The sequence below is a fragment of the Lathamus discolor genome, chromosome 3 (assembly GCF_037157495.1).
Source record: "Lathamus discolor isolate bLatDis1 chromosome 3, bLatDis1.hap1, whole genome shotgun sequence".
Lineage (NCBI taxonomy): Eukaryota > Metazoa > Chordata > Aves > Psittaciformes > Psittacidae > Lathamus > Lathamus discolor.
This window is the reverse complement of record NC_088886.1, coordinates 55,294,395-55,317,938: the sequence shown is the minus strand read 5'-3', so window position 1 is coordinate 55,317,938 and position 23,544 is coordinate 55,294,395. Positions and strand designations below refer to the sequence as shown.

At 39.8% G+C, this 23,544-nt stretch overlaps 1 protein-coding gene across 1 annotated transcript; it reads right to left on the bottom strand.

Annotated features, from left to right (window-relative positions):
* Positions 1–9: 9 nt before the first annotated feature.
* Positions 10–22,838, bottom strand: F13B (coagulation factor XIII B chain; the record flags this gene model as incomplete). Its single annotated transcript, XM_065670503.1, has 20 exons — positions 22,760–22,838; positions 22,071–22,136; positions 20,723–20,923; positions 20,036–20,221; positions 19,412–19,588; positions 19,076–19,252; positions 17,220–17,399; positions 16,775–16,879; positions 15,925–16,107; positions 15,213–15,416; positions 14,559–14,741; positions 13,651–13,857; positions 5,708–5,896; positions 4,723–4,911; positions 3,500–3,676; positions 2,339–2,515; positions 1,847–2,029; positions 1,558–1,758; positions 376–576; positions 10–83 (listed from the first exon to the last, which is right to left on the bottom strand). Coding segments are annotated over exons 1-20 (3,330 nt in total), but the record flags the coding sequence as incomplete, so codon positions are not given.
* Between the last annotated feature and the right edge of the window lie 706 nt (positions 22,839–23,544).

The following is a 23,544-nucleotide window of genomic DNA, read 5'->3' as shown; positions in this document are numbered from 1 at the left end:
GAAGGTAGAGCGGCTAGGATGGCTTGATGACTGCAGTCGAATGTGGTTCGTTTCCATCAACCTCTCATTCAGTCTACAGTCTCCTGAAAAAAGTACTTTTGTTATTTGCCTGTAGACCTCATAATGGATAACTGATGCTCTGCAAATGCTGGTGCTCTGGCACGAGCCCCAGGGCCCTCTGCCAGGCAGGCTTTCCAGCTCAGGTACAGCCATCAACACCACTATCCTTCACTGCCTGCAGCTTACAGGATGCTCTCACACCCTGGATCACCACTTGGCATTCTCCCAGGACACCTAAAGGCTTTGCCCTTGCCTTCAGCGCTGAAAATGCAATAGCACTGCACCTAAGCTCTGCCCGAAGTGGAGATGACTTACTTGCTGGCTTGCACCGGGGGTATTCTAACGTCCCCTCCAAACACTCTACTCTGAATGGGGAAGAGACTGGGTCCTCCATATAGCCTCTTTTACACTGAAATTCAATAAAGTCACCAGATCTGGAATACAGCTTGCTTCCTCCTGTCCATTTCAGCTCAATGTTGTTTCTGCCCATGTCTTCTTCAGATGCTGTACAGGCCACTTGAAAAGGCAAAAGAAGAGTGTCATCATTCCATACAGACTCACCACATGTAGCGCTTTTTCCCCAGAGCCTACAGAAGTTCTTTGTGTCAAAAAAGACTTCCAGCTCTTTGTTCTGACCCTGTGTTACACAGCAAAGACATTCACATCCAACCTAAAAAAATGGAGACCGTGGCTAAGAGCCCACACAGAGCTCTGGAGAAGCCCTTTCGCGCTGGCAGTCCAGTCACACAGGGCAAGATTGAAGCAGGGGTGGGAAGGTCCGCAACGAACCTCCTGTGTCTTTTCCTCGATCCATCCTTCCCTTCTGCTGCCAACCTCCCTACATTTGTTCCCCTGTGGCCCTGCCATGGACATGACCCTGCATTTCCCCAGCAGTGCCCTGCACTCAGACCCACCCTCCCTGCTGTCTATTGGGCATAGCAGCTTCCCTAGCTCGAGTGCACTCAGGAGCCCTGCACAGAGGTGGAGAACCCCTCACACAGGAGGGTTCAGCCAAACTTCTCTTAAACCCGCCCGCCCTGCAGGCAGCAGAGGGCACTGTAAGAGCTAGAGTCAGGGAGAAACTCCTTGTGGGCAAAGGGAGGACTCGTTGCTGTTCTGCCCTGCTACATCGCAACCCAGCACAAGCACTGCCGCACAGGTTCTGCACTCAGGCTCCAACAGGAGCAGTCCCGCAGCCTCTGACCACACAGCACGTACTTCAGCCTACCTAGGCAAACTGGGGGGCTCGTCCACTGCCCGTTAGTGCAGGTGATAGTCGGAGATCCTTCCAGGACGTATCCTTCCAGACAGTCTTTCCAGCTCAGGTACAGCCATCAACAGCACCACCCTTCACTGCCTGCAGCTTACAGGATGCTCCCACACCCTGGCTCACCACTTGGCATTCTCCCAGGACACCTAAAGGCTTTGCCCTTGCCTTCAGCACTGAAAATGCAATAGCAATGCACCTAAGCTCTGCCCGAAGTGGAGATGACTTACTTGCTGGCTTGCACTGGGGATATTCTAACGTCCCCTCCAAACACTCTACTCTGAATGGGGAAGAGGCTGGGTCCTCCATATAGCCTCTTTTACACCGAAATTCAACGAAGTCACCGGATCTGGAATACAGCTTGCTTCCTCCTGTCCATTTCAGCTCAATGTTGTTTCTGCCCATGTCTTCTTCAGATGCCGTACAGGCAACTTGAAAAGGCAAAAGAAGAGTGTCATCATTCCATACACACTCACTAGACGCAGCATTTTTCCCCCCACAGCACGTGCTTCAGCCTACCTAGGCAAACTGGGGGGCTCGTCCACTGCCCATTAGTGCAGGTGATAGACGGAGATCCTTCCAGGACGTAGAAGTCTGGGCATTTGTATTCCAAAGCTGCACCCTCCGGGTATTCTTGCATGGGGAAGGACAGAAGGTCTCCGTTTTCAATAACCGGAGGCGAGCCACATTTCCCACCTTTCCCTGGAAGGAAATTCCCACTCAATCAGAGAGAGAGCCCTGGAAGTCAAGGGCTGCCTCTCAAAATCAGGCCTGGCCACCAACTGCTCCCAGCCCCACTCTGCGCATGTGTCCCTATCGATTGAAGCCACTCGGGTCCCTCGGCTGCCAAACTCATCTGAGCAGAGCCCAGCAAAAGGGCTTTTTCCGGGAGCACCAGATCCGTTGTGTCTGTGCGCAGCAACGAGACTGAATTGGAGACGTAAAAGCCCCGGCGGCAGCTCCAGGACAGTCTCACCCGCAGGCGACTGTATGGAGAGAGAGAGAAATGACCTGTGCACGTGGGCAGCTCTGTCCAGGTCCCGTTCCGACACGCTGCGGTGGGAGCCCCGCTCATCTCAAACCCTCGCCAGCACTGGTAGCGGGCGCTCTCCCCAGGCAGGTACCTCGACTTCTTAACACCGTGAACTTTCCCGCCAGCGATTTCAGGAGGAGGTTTGCACGTCACATCTGAAACGAGACACGGCTGCAGTCACGGCTGCAGGGCTGGAGCTGCTCCCCTCTGCACCCTTGCCCCAGCTTCTGCCCGCATTCTCTGCCTCAGGTGGGTCGCAGCTCCAGGAGCTCGCTGTGGAGGCAGCGATGGAGTGGCAGAGAGCACTCTTTCTGGGGCCCTCGGCACAAGGCAGGGCCAACGAGAGCTCCCAGAAACAGCCGCTGCTTCTGTAGCTACCCCGGGCTGCACGAGAGGCCACGCCGGCCCTCCTGCGCACCCACGTCCCTCCCAGGGAGCCCTGGAATGCCTGGAAATCGCAGGGTAGCAGCAGGCTGGTGCTCTGTGGAAATCAGAGCTCCGGAGCAGTGGCAGCACTGGGTGAGCTCGCCAGCGCTGCCCAGGGACGGGTAAGCGCAGTCAGCTCCATGGGGATGTGTGGAAGCCAAGGAGCTCTTGTTCACCCCGCGCTGCCCAGACTTGGGCTGGGGCAGGAGCACAGCTCCTGACGGTTCCTTGTCACGGGAGCACTCTTCCCACCTCATGGCCCCAGCAGATCTACCACGGCTTAGATCTGAGTCTCTGCTGGGATCTGCATCCGTCAGAGCGGAGCCCTGGAGAAGAACAAGCGTTTCCCTCCCCTACGGCTTCTTCCATTCCGGTGCTCCCTGGCGGGTTTGGAGAGGACAGAGGAGCCCTCATGCGTCTTTCGACAGAGGGGGGCTGAAACGGCAGCCTCTGGGGAAACAGCAGCATCGTACTGCAGAATGACAGAGCAGCGCAGCTCAGGCTCTGCTTCTCCAAGACGTTTTTGGCACTGAGGAAAAGATCCCCAGTATTTCTAGAAGCATCAAGCTACAGTAAAGTGGTGCTCAAGGAAGGAACAGCAAGTACTAAGCTGTGGTACGCAAAGTGAAGTACAAAAGGTAGAGTCTTTAGTGTTTAGGGAGACTAACAGTCCCCCCTGTGCTAACGGGCGATACCAAAGCACAGATTCCTACCTCTGCAAGTTGGTGCTTGTGACCATTCTCCATTTGTACACGTGACATAATTTCCACCCATCATCTGAAAATTGCTTTCGCATTCAAAGTGCACTCTGGCACCGGGCAGATACCTCTCCTGTTGAGTGCTTGTGATGTGCGCATGCGGAATTTCAGGTGCAGCTCCACATGTAACATCTGAAAAGAGAGTTATTTCCACATGGCATTTTATCAAAAGATACGGAAAGCTGATGCTTGTGCTAATGTGATAAACAATAGAATGAGTGTGCTTTTCCCACCATATAGATGCTTTAGTGAGAAAAAATGGTTGCTAATTTGAAGAACTTGTTTATACTTACTGCATAAGTTTTTACTCATATTGTATATTGAGCATAACTGCGTGAAATTGTTAAGACTATGTTTCTTAAGGCAAAGAAAAGGTTACGTCTCTCTGCCACTCTTAGAAATGTACAGGTCATTAAGAGAAAACTGACTCCTGAAGAGAGTTCCTTAAGAGAAGATTGTGTCCTGAGACACAATCCATTTAGGTTTATCATCATTATCTGAGTGCTTTCCAGAAAATCACAGAAAGAAGCAATGCCATATAAGCGAAAATACATGACATCACAGTTGTGCAGCTTGAAAATAGACATGTTTGGTACTTTGTGCACATCAGTCACCTCATTTGTCCTTTGTTGAGCTATCTCATTTCTGAAAACACGTAATTTTACCACTAAATGAATTTCTGCTTATATCACCTACACTGGTAATGGTTTAGCAACTGAATTACGGATTCCTCAGCATTTCTTACTATAGATGTCTTGACTTATGCCATCATATCGTTTATACTCCTGTTACCTGAAGAAGGCACAAAAATAAAATGTGAAAAAAATCAAGAAATTGTACAACTGTAGAAACCAAAAGACTTATTCCTGATGAGCAGATTTGGAAACATACTTTATAACCATAATTTGAAAACTGCCTTTGCTTTTGGTTTAAGTAAGAAGGAAGGGAGTGATTCTCTCACATTATGCATCTTTGATTTTGATGACTTGCCCTCTGCACTGGGTTCACACACAACCTTATCATCAGCAGGTGCATTTGTGGTGGGAAAATCAGTTTCCCATAGAATAAAGAGTCTCTGATAGCACAGGCAGATGCAGCTCATGTACATGAGCAAGTGCAAAATCACAGAGAAGATGTATTTGATCGATCAATTTTATTCAAGTACGGTGCATATTTACCAGAAATACATGAAGGAAGCTCAATATGCCCATCAAAACACTGTTTGATAGGAGAGGCTGTGAGTTTGAATCCTGTCTCGCATGCAAATATCTCCCACTGACCACTTTGAATCAAAAATGCTCGTCTTTGTCCATTGGAGAGAAGTAGGTTTTGGGCTTCCAGTTGCTGTCTTGTAATGGTACACGGTGCTGAAGGAAACAAGAAAAACTAAAAATTATGAAGTATGAATATTTGGTGGCTTTTATTATGTGAAGCACCTCCTCAGCAAAGACAGTTCAAAACCAGCTTGGTTATCACTCGGCAGTGATTTTTAAAAGTAGAATGCGGATGACTTAAAACACTTGATACTCCTTCACAGTTAATACAGAATGCATAGTTTTAGGAAGTTTATCAATGATATCCACTACTTCCAAGCATATATATAGACTTTGAGAACAGCAGTGATGATCTCAAGTACTGACTTCAGGAGATCACAGTCCTTGAAATAATTGATGAAATCAGTGAGATTATGTCCAATTTTATCCCAGTTTATAAGGCTCCTAACAAGGAGCTTCAAGGAGGAAACTGAAGACAGCAAAGCAGCTTACCACAACAGCAATCTTCCCATTTATGAGGGACAGTTAAGAGCCACATGAAAGGATGTCTTAACTAATGTAATCGTGGTGGAAGGAGGCAGTCACCATTGTCAGTACCTGCACCTCGTTGCACAAGTTCTTGGAAGTACAGGCAAAATGTTTATCTGCTTGTAACCTTCCAGACAGCTAAAAAATTCTTGCAATAAAAAACATGTCTGAATGTAGATGGTTTTAGGACACTAAAGGCCAAGATCCATTAAGGTAAGCAGCATTGAATCCAGGGATTAATTATGGTCCATTCCAGACTTGGTAATCTAGCAACAACTGCAAACCTAACAAAGTTGGAGTTTCAGAATCACTAGAATTGTCTACCAATCCAAAGTCAACCAGCAATAAAAGTTACACTTACCCAAACATTTTGGTGGCCCAGGTACCCAGATTTTTTTAAAGCATGTTACCCATTCTGATCCTGATAAAGTGTATCCAGGGTTGCACACATATTGCACACGGTCACTTTCCTTATATGCTGATTTATTCCCACTAACAATGTCTCCAAAGTCAACAATTGGTGGGTCTTCACAGGCTGCTCCTGCAGAAGCTGTGCACAGATTCTTGTTATTTGACTGCATGTTCCCATTTTCTTCTTGTCCTTATTTTTCCCTAATAGCAATTTCTTCAAAATCAGTGATGGGTGGGTGTTTGCAATGCTATTCTAGCAGAAACCATGTACAAGTTTTTGTTCATTAATAGATATAGGTCAATAGTGACAGCTGCAAATAATGACAGCACACAGGAGTTAAATAATATTTCGATTACTGACATCCCTCCATTTGGGAATATACTATACTAATAAACAGCACCAACTCTTTGCTCTAAGAAATTATCATTGTCTTCACTATTTTTACAGTCTTTGATTGAAAAAAGTTACCAAACTGAAAACATTTTAATTGAAAATATGAATAAGCACCTGAAATTCTCAAAGTACAGTTTCTGGTTTTTCCAGCATTACCCTGGAAAAAAGTTTTAGACATTGCAGTCACAGTTCTCAGTTTTCCTCAGTTCTACAAACAAATCTGTTTATCCAGGATTTCTAAAAGTAGTTCCAAATGAAAGAAGTTGGATCTTTTTTTCTTAAGGTATTAATTACATACAAAAAAGCACTTTCAAAGGCAGAGGGGAGAGAATAATCTTAATATGATGAATAAAGTTAAATGGATCAATCATAAAGTTTAAAACTGATTATTTTAATAAAGTTATATATACAGTGAAAACCTCCTTCAGGCAGTATGGCATTTTTGTATCATAGAACTTACTGAAATAATAAAGTACCTGTATTTTTAAAGAGTTGTATTATGATTCAAAATCAAATCAGTATTTTGCATTTTTAATAGCATATATTCAAAATAATAGTAGCTAAATTTAAATACAAAGGAATTTATATGGACTAATGCATTTTAAGTGAGTTATGGCTTGTAATAAGTTAGGTTCTGATGAGAGTCATAAAGTTTAGGCACAAGACAAAAAAACAAGCTCATACAAGGAAATACAAGGTAAATATTCTCAAATGCATAGTTTATAGTTCTAAATGATAACTCTCCTGTCAAACTTCTGAAAGGACTTCTGTAAAAAAATAGATGGTGTAGTTTTAGCAGTTCATTTTCCTTGATTGTCACCTGCTACCTAGATTAAAATGTAGATTTCCACTTAATAGCTTACCTCTATATGTAGTACAGCCCATCCACAGCATTAACACTATGGTGTGGTGCAACAGTGTCATTTTCAAGCTTTAGGAGTTAAAGATGTCCTCTGCAACAGTCGCTGCTTTCTGTGCCCAGAATCGTGTGTTACTGTATTCACTCCCATGATTCCCGAGGCTGTCCTTGCAATCTCCCCCAATAATTTTCTTGCAACACAGCAGTCAATTTGTACAGATAAATTATGCAATTGTTGCAAAAAGGCTTCGATGCTTTTTGTCACAAAGCTTTTCAGACTGAACTTGACACAGAAGCATTATGAAGCCCATAACCAAAATCTCCTGTATGTTTGTAACACACAATACAGTGCACTTAGCTCTTCAAACTTAAGATTTTGTTATGGACCACCTTATATGTGGAGCCCATAATTTATTATCAGTCTGCTTAAAATTAAGCAAGACAGGAGGGGAATGCCACAGTGATCCATTAGTGAACAAGGATCTTTGTTGAGAAGAGTTCAGTTCAAGTAGCAGGGGTCCCTTCTTCCTAAGTATTGACATTTGCTTGTGTTTAAATGTATTTTCTTAATACACTCCATTGGTTTGGATCCCAGTTATTCAGTGTCTCTGCCCACTAAAATTGGGTTTACCCGCATAAGACCAAGTTGCGCTTGTGCTGGGGCTGCTGCTTGACCACCATGGTTTGTTTTTATAGTCGTTGATCTCTGTCTACCCCTATATTATCCATATTCTCCTTTCCCACACCACATTTTAGTCTGGAGTCAGAGATAGCTCAATAAGTGCTTGTTACCAGTAAGAATTAGAGCTAAACTAAAACACACTTAGGCAGCCAATGGGGTGACTGCTGAACAACTGCTATCACAGCTGAATAAGCTAAAACCAGCTCAAGACAAACCCAGACAAGCCCAGAGATCCTGCACTGCAAAGTCAATGCGCAGCTTCTGTTCTTTAATTAGCAAAGGCAAAAACTGTGCTTGTTGGGCTACACCAGCAGGATGACTTTGAGCAAACTGAGCTCCTCATGTCACAATACTACAAATATGTTAAAGATTATTTTCTGTGGAGTTTCTTTACACAATCTTCTTTTTAAGGGGATTTTATTTTTTTTTCTTCCAATGCGCTTGCTGCCATGAACTATCGTGAAATACCGGATTAACCAGCATAGCAACTGACTTTGAGTTGTTTTTTCTCCCTTAAAAACACATATGGCATTGTTTTGTTTACTGAATGGTAACATCCATTTGAGGATCAACAGATACTGCTATTACTATATATACAAAATCTGTTTCATCATTGATATGCCACCTTATACAACTGGCAGAACTTGAAAGCACCTTCCAAAAGGCTTTTTGCTAAAGATCCACGAAACTCTCAGTGACAAATGCCTAATATTAACACCTATACTAACCATTTTCTTAAGGAACTCAGCACATTCTTTAGAGAAAACCAGGAAATATAAACACGTGGCTAATATTTCTAGAGACATGAAGTATTTATTTGTATTTTAGATTCTTACATGCTAGTCCAACATGCCCTAAGGACTGTTGTTTACGGAGTCCTGGCAGGTTTGCAATACAAAACACCAAACCCCACAAACAGTATATAAAGCTTTCTGGATTTCACTGAGTGCAGTCTTTCTGGCTCACTTCCTCATCTTCTAATCCTCATGTGCTTCAGAAAGACTGGTCTCTCACTCAGGAACTTTTCGTTTTAGTATAGCACTAAGAAAAACAAAAAACATGAACTAAAAGAAAATTAATTTCCACCTTATATGCCACTATTCATGCCCTTTTTATAGATCATTAACTTTTATAGATCTGTATAGGTCATTAACTTTTGGCCTCATTTGTAACTCAGTCTCTGGAAAACACTGAGTTACGTTTTCTCAGCAGCAATTGCTGATCAGGCAGCCATTTCCAGTCAGTAAGCTCCAAACAGGTTGCATAATTTTTATTACAAAACATATAGATTTCTTTTTTATAAAAAAAGACAAAAGAAAATATTCTTCCTATTCAAGACCATGTTTCCTTATACACAGAGGAGAAAATACAGGCACTGTTTAAAAGATCAGATCTTCACACCAAGGTAGTAGAGGACTATACTCGCTGTGTAAAATCACTTTGGCTTTGCCTTGATACAGGGTGAAGCTCAGCAAGACCAGCCTTCTGCAATACTGCTATGGGCTGAAGCCTACCTGAAAGCATTGCTCAGATAAGCGAGAACCTGACTGCCTTTGCACAGCCCTGACTAGATGGCCATTCATCTTGAATGAAAATAGAAGGGCCTTTGGTTTGTCAGTGTCATTGAACAGAAAGCTTACAGTAGAAATTACTATCTTCTTGCTCTACCAAATCTGCTGCTGATTAAGAAAATTTAAATTACATGCTACTGAATGGTGCAGTACTGCTCTTGTATCTACTCTACCCAAAATTTCCAAGATAGCTATCTTTCCTTTCTGATATCAGTTATTGTTTTGCGGGCCTTTGATACCTTTCCAACTTCAAAATCCAGTGATTTCACATCAGGACTCCAGAAAGTAAATTACCATTTTTTAAAATGTTGGAAGTTGTTCTGAATTCTACTTGTCCCACATGTTCTGCAGACTGACTTTCCCCCCATTTTCTCCAGTTCTGCTCTTATAAAGGGCATTTACCAAATATTGTTATGCTTAACCCAGAGCTCTTGAAAGGCAACGGAGGTCTGGGCAACAGACCCACAGCTTCACTGCATGAAACACTTTAAAAAAAATATAAAAGTTGTTGAAACCTCACTGGGGAAAAGATTCACCTTTGTTAAAATGTGCCAGTCTGCATCAGTACATACAGCATGCAAAACTTTGATGGTTGCAGGAATTGCCCTGGTCTGTGAGTTTATATCCAGACAGAAGTCAGTTTTCTCTATTATGTACCACGGCAGCAAGAATCCATAGATAAATCTGAATGCCTTTTCCATCCGATCAAAACATGAGTAAGTGCAAGATTGTTATGCAAGAGGAAAGGAAAGGCCTGTCTCTCATGATTGAATAGTTTTAAACTGGAAGAGGATGAATTTGGATTAAAGAAAATTTTTTTAAGGAAATTCTTTTTCTTTTAGTGAAGGTTCTTCCCTGTGAGGGTGCTGAGGCCCTGGCACAGGGTGCCCAAAGAAGCTGTGGTGGCCCCATCCCTGGCAGTGTTCAAAGCCAGGCTGGACAGGGCTTGGAGCAACCTGGTCTAGTGGAAGACATCCCTGCCCATTACGGGGGGATTGGACAAGATGGGCTTTAAAGGTCCCTTCCAACCCAAACCATTCTATGATAAAAATAAAAGGCTGATCTTGAAAAAATTTGCACAAGCCAAATTTGGTGCAGAAATGTTATCATATTATCTACCTACTCCCAAGTCAGAATTATCTTTTTTAACCGTTTCTTAAGAGAAGGCTGTGAGGACACTTATTTCTGGTTTTGGCTTCCTAAAGACAGAGTACAGAGTAGACTGAGCCATACTTTTTTCAGAGGTGCACAGTGATGGGATGAGAGACAACAGACACAAATCTGCAGAAAAAGGAGTTCCAGTTAGATATTACGAGAATAAATCCACCATGAGGGTAGGCAGACACTGGAACAGGTTGCCGAGAAGGGTTAGAAAACATCTCCTCAGAGATACTAAAAACTCAGCCAGACAGGGTCCTGAGCAACATGATTCTTCTTTTGCAACCCTATGCCTAGCCATGCAGAAAGCACAGCAAAAAATTCAGGACTGATAAAGGGTAAAATTGAGGTCTTTGGTATGTTGATGGTTATTTTAAAAGTTACTCCAGCACCATGGTTCGGTAAGTCTAAGCAAATAATGCCAAAGAAAAAATTCTTTCTCTTCTTCCAAATACACTTAGGAGGTCAGAAACACTCCTGTGCTTATATATCACTGAGCCTCATTTGCGCTGTATATTCCACATGCACTAAGCACAGTGTTTTGGCAGATGTGCTTTCAGCATCTCATCCACACTAGGAAAACGGCAGGCCTGAGCTGTGTGCCTGCAGCAGTTTCTCTGCTATGACAGCAGTGTATGTAGCTGCTCTATGTCTTCCCCCACTGCCTAGCCACATGCATTCACATTCACGAATATATTCCAGCAAAATTAAAGTACTGGAAAGGAGTCCTTAACAAAGTTTCCTTACCTTACAAAAAGCAACTTGATCACTTCCTGTGTCTTCATCAGCTTCTGTGAGAATTTTGTTTTCAGTTTGTTTTGTTATGTTCATGTTGTAAATCTCTATTTTCAAGATTTGACACAGATTTTTCTTAGCTTTTTCAGATTTTAAAACCCAAGCTGTAGCTTTCATTTTCTTTCACATAATTCTTCCGTGCTACTTAACAGAAATAACATAGTCCAAGATTTCAGATTGCAAACAAGTTTGTTTTCAGATAATTCATGAAAACAAAAAAAAAAATTGTAAAGGGGAAAATGAAAGAAATACATTTTTTCTTCACCAGAGAAAATACCTGAATGCTGTCCTGAACATGCTGCAAAAAAACTAAGAACAGGAGATTTAAAAACACTGGCATAGGCTGGTGTTAGAAAGCAACTGAGAAGATGTTGACGCCATCGGGCACCAACATAGCAATAGGTGGATGCTCCAGTTATTTCTCTGAGGTGTTTTTCCCTGCTAGGTAAAGAATAAACCCTTCTTCCATGCCCTGAATTAGTCTTCCAGACCATAGGAACAGGTTTGATCTCTGTGGTATAGTTAAGACTACAGATTTAGGGTTTTGGCCTAATCAACACTAAGGTGAGCAAGCACAGGGCTGCTTGACTGGTATCCCCAGAGAGTCTGAATTATATCATCTACACCCCATATTACTCTTTTTATTATTTAATGTTCCTCTTTTCACCATGTTTGTACTTCCCTTTCTCCACCCCAGTATCCTTCCAAATAAACAACCTGCCCCAAATTACTTTTTTCCCCATTCATCCCAGTTTGGTTACATCTGTATCCAAATTTGTTATTTCTGATTCTGATACTTAGGTAATATTGACCTTGTGTGGAGTTACTGATACAGTCACAGATGTACTAGTTGCCTTGCAAGATTTTGCATACAATCAAGACAAGTCTAGTCCATCATGTAAACATCTTTCATGTTAAAGGGAAATAGTTTTTTCATCTATCCATCATAGACACAGGAATAATTAGGATGTAAAAACTCAGAGACTGAAATAGATTTCTACGTATTTGAGCCACAGTACAAATAGTTTCTGGATACACAGCAAGCCTAAGTGCCAGCTATTGAGGTAACAATGCTCAATACACCAAAATTTACTGGTTAAAAACTGATCAGTTGGTTTAAATGAACGCTTACAGTATTTCTTAACTGAGAAAGACTCACGAATTCACATTACAATCGTCGTTCAAAACATGACCTAGAAGTGAAAGCTGTGAATATCTACTTTGGATTTACATGTCATACATCGGAAGTCTGTTATGTTAAGTTGCTAAATCTTGTTTTATTTGTCTTAGTTTTTAGATAACACTTTAGAAAACAATGACTTTTTAATCTTTTGAAAGCATTTTGGAATGCTATTGTAAGTAGCATATAAAAAGCTATTTTTATCAATCTTTTCTTCTCCCACCAAATGGTTGGCTGGGTTTTGATTAAATAAGCAGAATTTGTCTATTTCTTGAATGCTTGAATTTCTTTTTGGTCTATTCACCTAGCACTCACAAAAGCTTTGGAAAACCATACAGAACAGCACACATACGTGCAATAATATCAGAGAAAGATGGATTTTACACAAAACATGGAAGAAACCCTTACTTACAGTGACATTTTTATTAAAACATAATAAAATGGATGCAAGGCAAATGTCCATATTCCTGAACTTTCTTCATATCTTCATAGGCAAAGTTCCAAGAGTACCACTATTTAAGTGTCATAGGAAATCATACGAAATAGTTGGACTAGATATTTTAATAATTTTAATGCTCTCAATTAGCAAAATGATGCTTGCTTGACCTTTCTTAAGAATAATAATTAACTGTTCAGTAGAAGTTGCACATTTTTAGGTTTTAAATGGTTTCATATATCCCTTAAATGAAATTTTGTTTTTATACTTGCTTTATTATTCTTGCACTTCAAGCCTTGTCCATTAGAGGGTTTTTACCTGTGAAAGGAGACATAGGTGTTGTTAAGATGTACAAAATAATAGGCCTCACTGTAAAATTAGAGTTTAACATCCATTTAAAGGGCACAAAGCCTCAAGTTAGCTATATTCTGTAGTCACAAAAGCATCCATGCTGTCAAAATTGTCAATGTCTTCACAAAGGGCACTACTTGCTCAGCATCTCCTCATTGTGGTGGCTTTGCTCTGGCCTTTCAGATTGTGACTCACCCTCAGGTTTATTGCTGTACAGGTTATGAAACTCCTATGTCCTAAATTTTCCATGCGTATGCCAATATTACATTCTCCTGCTGCACTGCCAGTCCTCACACCACAAAGACCTTTCACTTCCCTTTCCCTTCAAGCTCAGACCCAACAGTGCAACTGATCACTCATTTTTCAAAGTTGACTGTAGTGATCTTAAAAATGTAAGATCACTTTAATTCAGGTGTTAACACCAGGTAAAGAATATGCACATACCTTTCCTGAAGTCCATACTTATTTTTCTCTTTCAACACACCTTGGATACATCAGCAGTCCTCTCTTACACTGCACTTGAAATAACGTTGTACCAGATTCTGCTCCAAAATGGTTCTGTTTACAGTAAAAACCAACATAATCCCCATGGTAAAAGTAAACTTGATTCTCATAGAACCCTTGGAGCAGCACATTATTTTTCTCCATTTCACTTTTTGACAAAATACATGGCTCTAAAGAAAAGAGATGTGATCAGTGTTAATGTACCATGGTTTTGACTAGTCACCACTAAAATTATAGATTATTTCCCATTCTCCTAATGTAGTATGCATGAAAATTTGGATACTGCAAGCATATCATATTTGAGGGGAAAAAAAATCCCCAAAGGCCAGACTAGCTTGCACTGGCTCCTATTAAAAATTTCATCTTGAAAAAAGAAAAAATGAAGTTGAGATCTTAAAGTTCTACTTGACAATATCCAACTTATAAATTCTAAGTGTCTGAATTTAGAGAGAATTGGGGTTGTTCAGCCTGGAGAAGAGAAGGCTTTGGGGAGACACTGAAACTTTTCAATACTTAAAGGGGGCTTACAAGAAGAATGGGGCCAGACTTTTTAGTAGGGCCTGTTGCGATAGGACAAGGGGCAGTGGATTTCAAGCAGAAGGTTGATTCAGATGGTTGTAAGGAATACATTTTTATAGTGAGGGTGGTGAAGCACTAGAACAGGTTGCCCAGTGAGGTGGTAGATGACGCATCCTTGGAAACATCCAAAGTCAGGCTGGACAGGGCTCTAGGCAACCTGATTTACCTGAAGACATACCTGCTTATTGCAGAGGGTGTGGGTTAGATGACATTTAAAACTAACTTCCAAAGTATTATATGATTTTATGAATTACAGAGAAGAATAAATTCTTATCTATGTTACCAAACTTACCTATACACAGTGGTGGTGAAGTCCATTGTCCTTCAGAACAGTAGATTTTCTCAGATCCTTGCAAAAAATGGTACTCAGAGCAACTATACTGAACAGAAGAACCATTGTCATATTGAGTCAGGGGTGGGAGAGTAAGAGCTCCATTCGCAATAGAAGGTGGAGAGTCACATTTTTCTGTAGGAGCTGAAACGAGATTAGAAACATTGGGGAAACAGTCAATTTCAGAAATTCACAAATCAGCAGCTTTAAATTCCTGTCCACACTAGATGCCTATCAGTTCTCAATGTATTTTCTTGCTATTTCATTATGTCCCAGAACAGAAAGCAATCTCTGCTTAACTCTAACTGGGAAATCCCTTGTGTGCGTTTAATGTTTTGCACCTGTCTTTCTACAGAGCTTTGAATTCTCTGTGCTTGGAGATGAGCTCCTGCCTCCTTTCTATAGCTTTCCACATCAAAGAAACTGTATAGTTTTTCCATGCTTGGATATATTTAATAATATAGGTGTCTTGTCCATGCGTATCTGCATATCTGTATTGTTGAATTTTAAGCATCTATTATTTACAACAGATTCTAGGCCCACACAGCCAAAGCAAATTATTTCTAAATAAGTTTGACATTGATTAATTAAAAAGGTAAAAAAGTATTGGTGTACCTTGCATAATGCATTTTGGGTATTTCAGCCTGCCGTGGCTGCACTGTGTCCTCCCAGGAGACAGAAGGGTAGTCTGGAGAAAACTGTATCCCTGTTTACATTCAAACTCTATGAGATCGCCATGAAGGAAAATTAATTCTTCTTGTCTCCATTTCAGCTCTATGTTGTTGCTGTTCATATCAGTTACATTAAGAGTACATGGTTCTAGGGGACGTAAAGAAATGAGCTGAAGTAACAGAAATAACATTTACCAAAAAAACCCAGCCTAAATTGGGAACAGAAAATATCAGAAAATGGACACTTCTGACAGCATCTGGTTTCTGTATTGGTAAACATACATTAACCTAGGTTTACTATTGAAGAAAGGAACTTCTTCACCGTAACTTGAAAGGACTTTTATAATGGTAACAGTCATCCATCAAAACTGACCCATCAGATTTGGCTGACAGGTTTGGTAAGCCCTTCGAGGATAGCTGTTAATACACAGTAAATTTAAGCCGTTAACGTAAGGAAGTGTTTTGACAATTCCCTTTGGTTTTTTTTGTGGGGGGGGTTGTTTTTTTTTTCTCTGTTTTGTCACAGTTAAAAGAATTTTGATATCTTCCAAAAACCTTTTGGAAATTTTGTTTTCTGACAGGTTTCATAAAACTTAGTGTGAGTAGCATGTCAGGTAGCATAGCTTTCCTTTAGACAGTTAACCTCATTAACTTACCAAAGCAAGTTGGTAGTTCTGTCCAGTTTCCTTGTTGGCAGTAAACAGTACTAGGTCCGTCCAAAAAATGGTAACGCTGACAACCATATTCTATTGAAGAGCCATTTTTGTAACTTGTCAATAATGGGCCAAGAATAACACCATTTTTAATCACAGGTGGAGAGGTACAGTCTTGCTGCGTTTCTAATACAAGGTAGGGAGTTAGGTAATTAGATATTTGAAACAATGTTAACACTGGTGAAAGTCTCAGACTAATAATAGACTGAGCAAAAAATTATCATACAAATAAAATATAAACCAATATAATTTCTTTTTCAATTTTTTTTTCAGAAACTCTACTCTTGCCTTACTGAATTGCAGACAGGTATTTTATTTGCTGTATAGTCCTCGCCTTTGCCAACTCTTTGACTTTTGCTGGTTTAATCAATATAGATTAGTTCTTTTTCTGCGATGAGACAGTCTTTATTCGTCGCTTAAAATATTTAGCCCATGTAGGGCTCAAAATTAAAAGAAACCCTATGGAACTGTTAATCAAAGGATCAGCAAAATACTCATGAATTTGCAAGTTCAGACAACATTAACTGAAAGGGTACAAAATAAAGGTAAATGCTCATGTATGAAATAAAAAATGAATACAGAAACAAGCATATAGGTGCAGTTTATAATCACTAGAAAAGGGCAACAATGACCTTTCATTCAGACTGCTACATTGACATCTGTAGCACATGGAAATATTTTCAAGTGTAAAGAACTATACTATAGCAAAAGAGTAATAATAGTCATAAAATGCCTATAATATCATTACAGAGTACTGAAGTCCCTTTTAAATGGAAAAGCAATGTTCACCTACTCGTATCTTCATTGTGATATGCTTTGCTTGCCCTTGTTGCTGCATCTGCCTCAAGTGATGGTGGTGCCTCAGATTCTGATTTATCCGTAGTTCCTATAACCATTCCTGTAACCATAACAGAAACAGAACCAGAGCACAAACTAAGACACAGCTCAAGTTCAAATACCAAAACAGACACACTGATGCACTTCAAGATCTAATAAAATCAATATTCTAGGGAAGAAGTACATAACATGCATGTCACTTGAATTCACCTATCGCATCTTCTCTCTTTGATTTGAGAACCTATTGTCTACCAATTAGATTGCAATTTACCTCTCAATCATTTTAACAGAAGAGGACATAAACAGTTTTGCAGATATGGAAACGGAGGTTTTCCAGATAAATAAGGCATTGTCTGAAGATCTGTTTCTGTTCAGTTGTCAATCTTCACAAAAGTACTAACCAATACAAATAGGGGGTGATGTCCATTTTCCCTTTTCACACTGGATTTCCTCAGATCCTCTTATTTCAAAGGTACTTTGACACTGTATACGAACTTTGTCTCCATTATGATACGTTCTTCTATCTGTGACTATATGGGCATGAGGAGGAAGTGGTGGTGGAGGACATTTATTTTTTATATCTGAAAATAAAAAAATGCATACTAATTTCTCACTAATCAAAACCATATACACGATTAATTGTATTATACACAATGCAAACCTATAACTCAAAAGACATCTGTGGTTGATCAAGAGTAATTCCTTACTCCCATTTTCTTAATAAAATAGGAGACCAGAAAAAAAAATTAATTGTTACATTCAGTAAATATGAGGTATTATGCTACTGCACTGCTAGAAACAACTTTATAATTTCTCCACATAGGCTTAAAATGTTTTTGGAGGACTTCAGGGAATAGAGATTTCCCCAAAACTCCATTGATACATTCTTTAAAGCAGCTTATATATTAGACCTAGATCTGCCATGGGCAGGGACAAGTTCCACTCGACCAGGTTGCTCATAGCCCCATCTGACTTGGCCTTAAGTTTGCAACTGCAATATCCTCAAGACTCGATTGAGGCTTTGTTTTCATTCTGAGCACCCCACCTTCTCTGCATCACACAAGAAAGATTCCTGCTGTGTCATCAGAATAAATACAGAGCTGGGGTCCTAACACATGCCATTTAATTGAGATATTCTAGTGCATTTTAAACACTACAGTATATTCTAGGAAAGGAAGATGATTTTCATCTTTGTACTCAATCTGAGTTTTCTGCAAGATGAGCTATAAAGGAATTACAAAAAAACTGATTTTATTGAAAATTCTGCTTAACACATCTATATTTTTAAAGGCTAAATATAATTTTTAATATCACACCATCCTACCCACCCAACAATTATTAAATTTGCTTTAAAAACATACTTCATGGGGAAAAATTCCTGTAAAAATATATTGGGAAAGAATACCTTACATTTAACTTAAACCAACAAAAAAGATTGATTGTCCCATCCTCTGTCATCAAAATGTGGCACCCTTTGTATATAAATCAGAGAATTTGTTAACATGAGGCAGTGAGATCTCCTAAATCTCAGAAGTAACCCACAGAGGGGAAAATATCCACATCAAGGTATGCTGAACGATACGAATTCTCAGCTAGCCTAGATGCTGATTTGTTCCATTTTTTGCTGTTTATTATATCTCAACTGGCTCACTAGACTTTCATTCTTTTGCAAGTTTCTTTTCTGAGAATCACTATTATCCCTCAGTTACTGGGGAAGTGATAGCAATTGCTAAAGTTGTGCTTCTGATTACCTTTCTAGTTAAACTCTGCTGAAAACATACACAGTTTGGTGAGGCTGTAAAACTCTGAAAAGGACCACAATTCCCCAAGATGAGGAGGAACTTGTCAAAGATTTTATTTTTAATGCATCTCAAGAGGCATGTTCCCACTTCATAAGGCAGGATTCAACATGCTTGATTAAACCTTTGTGCCATCTGAATATGCTTTAACTTGAGATCCAGGGGTTGAACAGCTTCCCTGTAATTGTTGATTTCTGCTTCTCCAGGATCCAGCATGCAAAGAAGCAACAGCAAGAGACAGAATCCACGCTACTGTTAGAGTCCACTGTAAAATAATTCCAAGTACCATTGTCTCCCTCCCTGCTACCTTGGCTCCATGCTTTTCAGCTAACACTTGAATTCTATTTGGATTGTGAATAGGTACAAAAAAGTGTATTTTTATTTTGCATTCATGTAGCATTTCATGAAAGAAGGTGTTCACTAAGAATCTGACATAATAAAACTATGAAAATAGGTACCTTCACACACTGGAGGGTCTGGATGCCATCCGAAATAATAACATTGAATTAGGTCAAATTCACTGGCAGAATAATTTTCCTCACAATAAAAATGAACTACATCTCCCTCTTCATAGGTTTTCTTCACAGGATAGAAACTTCCATGTGCTATTGCACTCAAAGAGGAACAAGTTATTCCTAGGAAGAAAACATAAAGCAGTGAAAAACAGCTGAGGGAGCCTTCTCCTTCCCACCCTGCCCCCCAACAGCTTACAAAACAAGCCTTTCTGCAGATTTTTGTTCATTTGTAGGATAAATCAAATTTCACACTGACTTATATTCCAGCTCACTACATACTACTGCAGTTTGGAGGAAGGGACCACCCATGTGATAGACACACTGCTTCTTCTGTAGTGTTTCCTCCTGCAGTACGATATCCCTCGTCACATTTGTATAGTAGTGTTTCGTTCAGCTGAAGCTCTTGCTGGGCTGTGAGGTAACTGCCATGATGTAAACTTGGTACTTGACATGACTCTTAAAGAAATAAAACATGTGCATAATATTAGTCACTCTTTTCATTTCAAGGTATTATTCTAAAATTTTCCTTAGATACACCTTAAAAGTGGTTATATCCAAGTCAAAACTCTTTGCAAAAATCTTTATAAATAATGAAGAATTAAAACTGCAGTAGTTTGCATGACTTTTCCAGTCATCATTTGGGAAGAAAGTTTGGATGATTTTATCTGAAACAATGTGATTTCATCTATCCTGATATCTTCTATGTGTAATTTTATCTGTGCAAATTCACAAAACTAGCAGCATGTGAAATCTGACTTCTTCCCATGAGGTACTGCTGAGAACCTACTTTGGGAGTACTCAGATCATAACCTGACACAGGCAGTTTGGCCCTACAGGTACAGCAAGGACAGCAGAATCATATACAGATAAGAGATAATAAAGGAGAAAAATGCAGAGTCCTACCAAATTTTTTAGTACAGCTTGGCTGGGAGCTCCATCTTCCTGACTGACATTGTACTGTATCTTCAGTTCCACCGCTTGGAGAGTGGTAGCCTGGATTACATTTGTATTGCAGTTTCTCATGCACTTTGAAATACGTTTCTGTGCCATAAAAAGCGCCATTCTCCAGAAGAGGCTTGTTACATTTTCCTAAATTAAAGGAGACAGCTTGAGTAGAATTAATGGTACATTCTTGTTCTCTAATGAACAAAAGAAGGGACTTTTAGCTATCCTGATCTAATCTTGTCTTGACCTATTGAAGAAACTCTACCACATTCATCAAACAGTACATCAAATTGATGGTAATAACACGGAACATTACAATCAAGGAAGCTAGAGCTAGGGAGGCTTTAGAGGATATACATCTGAGGGAAAACTGTCTATTGATTTTCCCAAAATAAGGACATTGGGCAACTTTCTTGGTGTTCTTAGAAAAACATATTAGGTTAAAGCCCTTAAAATATGTATTATTATAAACATATTCCCTGTATAGATATGTAGTTTATATACATAAGTGATTGATATCACCTTAACACATACATTTTATCCATCCTGTTATGCAGCTTCTGCTCCTGTATGTTCCAGGAAATACAGCTGCTAGAAAAAAGTTTCCTGCTAGAAGCAATGATGAGATTACTAAAGCTAACTCACTGTAGCAGCGTGGCACAGGAGACCAGCCTTTTGTAGTACAAGTTATTCTTCCATCTTGAGTCCCAGCTTCAGTTGTATAACCAACCATACAGGAATAGGAAAGCTTTTTTCCTTTACGCATAGGGAAATAGTGACTTTTGAAATTATAGTAGTACTGGGCAATCCTTCCTTTTTCTATATGTGGCAAATCACACGGTTTATCTGAAAAAAAAAAAAAAAAAAAAGGTAAGTATTTATCTCACTAAAAGTCTCAGCCCAGATACAAGTTTTTTTGCATTAGTTTATTTAATACCAGTTACATTGACTCAGGCTTTCGAACAAGGTGAATGAAATTCTGAATACTTGCAAGCAGGAAGGCTCTTTTAAGACTCACTGAAATTAAGATATATTACAGCTACATCAGTTCTTTACATTCACAGGAACATCAGCTGCAGAATGAAACTTCCTGACATGAACAGGGCAATGCTGATGCACAACACATTTACTTGACTCTATATTTAAACCAGAAGACATGAGCACACTTAGCTGCATAAACATACTGATGCCTGCTCTGAAATCCACTGACAACAGTGTCAAGGTTAGCTATGTGATAACTCCTTAATTTTGTAAGTGTTACCAGAACAGTATGACAAACAGCCAGGAGGAAATAAAGGAGTTAAAGTTGCCGAAGAAAAAGAATTTAAGATCATAATCAATGGAAAAGAAAGAAGAAACTGAGGTTTAGAAAAGAGCAAGCAGAACGACAAATAAAGGAAGACGAGAAAACAATAATAGAACACTTTTAAAAGGAATTGTGCAGAATGTGGCATGAAGGTACTTAAAACCGAAACAAACAAAAGGAAAACCCAAACACCACAACCACCAAAAAGCAATGCTAATGTTTGGATTTCTTACAAAATTATCTTTGGGGTCTCAAAAACTCTCTCCATGGCATTACAAGGCAATCTAACCTGAAGAATCAAGCTTTAAAAACTGAATTACCACTTATGTATCTCATTAGAATTGGGCAATTCTCCAACAGGTTGTCACTGCTGCACTCACCCTACACATTAAAACCAAAATAACAAACTATTGCTTCTTCACTCAGTAATGTCGCTAGAATTTACTGCAATTACTACAATTTTCTGCAAATTTTGTATTTTTACTAAATACAAATTGCCAAGATAATTATTTTTTAATAAGTCCTTTCCTCACACAGCCACTCTAGTACATACAAATTGGAATAAAGCCCAACCCCAAGCTAAAAGCCAACCAACCAAAACCACCCCAAAACACCACCAAAACCAAACCTAAGAGTAATTACGGTTTTTAAGTAACTAACAGACAGAAATGGTTGCTACCTACGTACCTTTTGTTGGCTTTCCAAAGGGTATCATCAGAGTAATTTCAACTGCTTTGTGTAAAGGACAAAACTCTAGTGAAGACAGGCAGTTTGTAACAAATATTCTCTAGTTAAACATACAGTAGAATAAAATGAAAAACTGAAAAAAGGACACCTTTACAAGTAATAGAGGTGTACACTTATATACAGCCCACACCTCTCTGACCTTGCAGTTCAAGCGGTATGTAAACTATAGAAGCCCAGCAGTTTTAAGCACCCTTGAAAATAGGGATAGGAAATGCAGAACAACCCCAAAGTAGCTTCTGCGAGGTTCCATTTAATTTCCACTCTTTTGCTTCGTGGTAAAGTCAAAACACTTAAATTCCTGACACATCAGTGTAGAAAATATTTTAATAGTACAAAATTCAATTTGTATAAACGCTGCAAAACACTCAACTACATTTCAAAAGAAACTTTTTCTGAATGAAAGTCTGAACCTTTCAATATTGCAGCTTTGAAACTCAGATGTGAATCTGTAGCCCTGAGCTACAGTGACAGATGAATCATGATCAGCCATCTTACAACAAAATTATACTTAAAAAAAAATCAGTGTTTACTCTAGGTAAAGATATGAAAGACATTGTACTTGAGTTACCTAGATTGCATGTTCTAGTTTCAATGTACATTTATTAAACATCAGAATTCAGTGTATTTACCTTCTGCAAGGAGTTTGCCTGAATACATCGTAACTAGGAAGAAAAAACAGCTTTTAAATCTCATCTTCATTACTGTCTCCATGAAGTTTTCAGCACCCATGCAAACTAAATTTTACTTTTGTAAATAATTAACTGGATTTTCAAAGGTGGACACTCAGTGTACACAGTATTTTGAATGTCACTAAAAACACTGCTTTCAGTTATTTTAGCTCTCTAAATGCCATAACACTAGCCTTGCAGAATTCTACTTCCATTTAGCATACTTTACATCTGTAAAGAGGACAGATTTTGTCATTTTGCAGTGAAAACAGGCAACAAGCTTATGAACAATTTAAACTAATGGAACACTGTTCCCTACAGAACCTCCCAAGTTCCAAGTTTAAAGGGCATTCTGTTATCACATTATTTGACTTGACTGAAGTAAGAGGAAATAGAAAATCCTCACTCCTCCAACCTACCCTCTTATAACCAGTGTCCTGGTTGCAGCTGAGATAGAGTTAATTTTCTTCCTCGTAGCTGGTGCAGTGCTATGGTTTGGCTTTAGTCTGAGAACAATGCTGATAACACACTGATATTTTAGTTGTTGCTAAGTACTGCTTATCCTGATCAAGGACATCTCAGTGTCTCTTGCTCTGCCTGTGAGGAGGGGCACAAGAAACTGGGAGGAAGCAGAGACAGGGTACCTGACCCAAACCAGCCAGAGGGTTATTCCATACCCCAGCATGTCATGCTCAGTGTAGAAACTGGGGGAAGTTAGCTGCAAAGGGCGGATTGCTGCTCAGGGA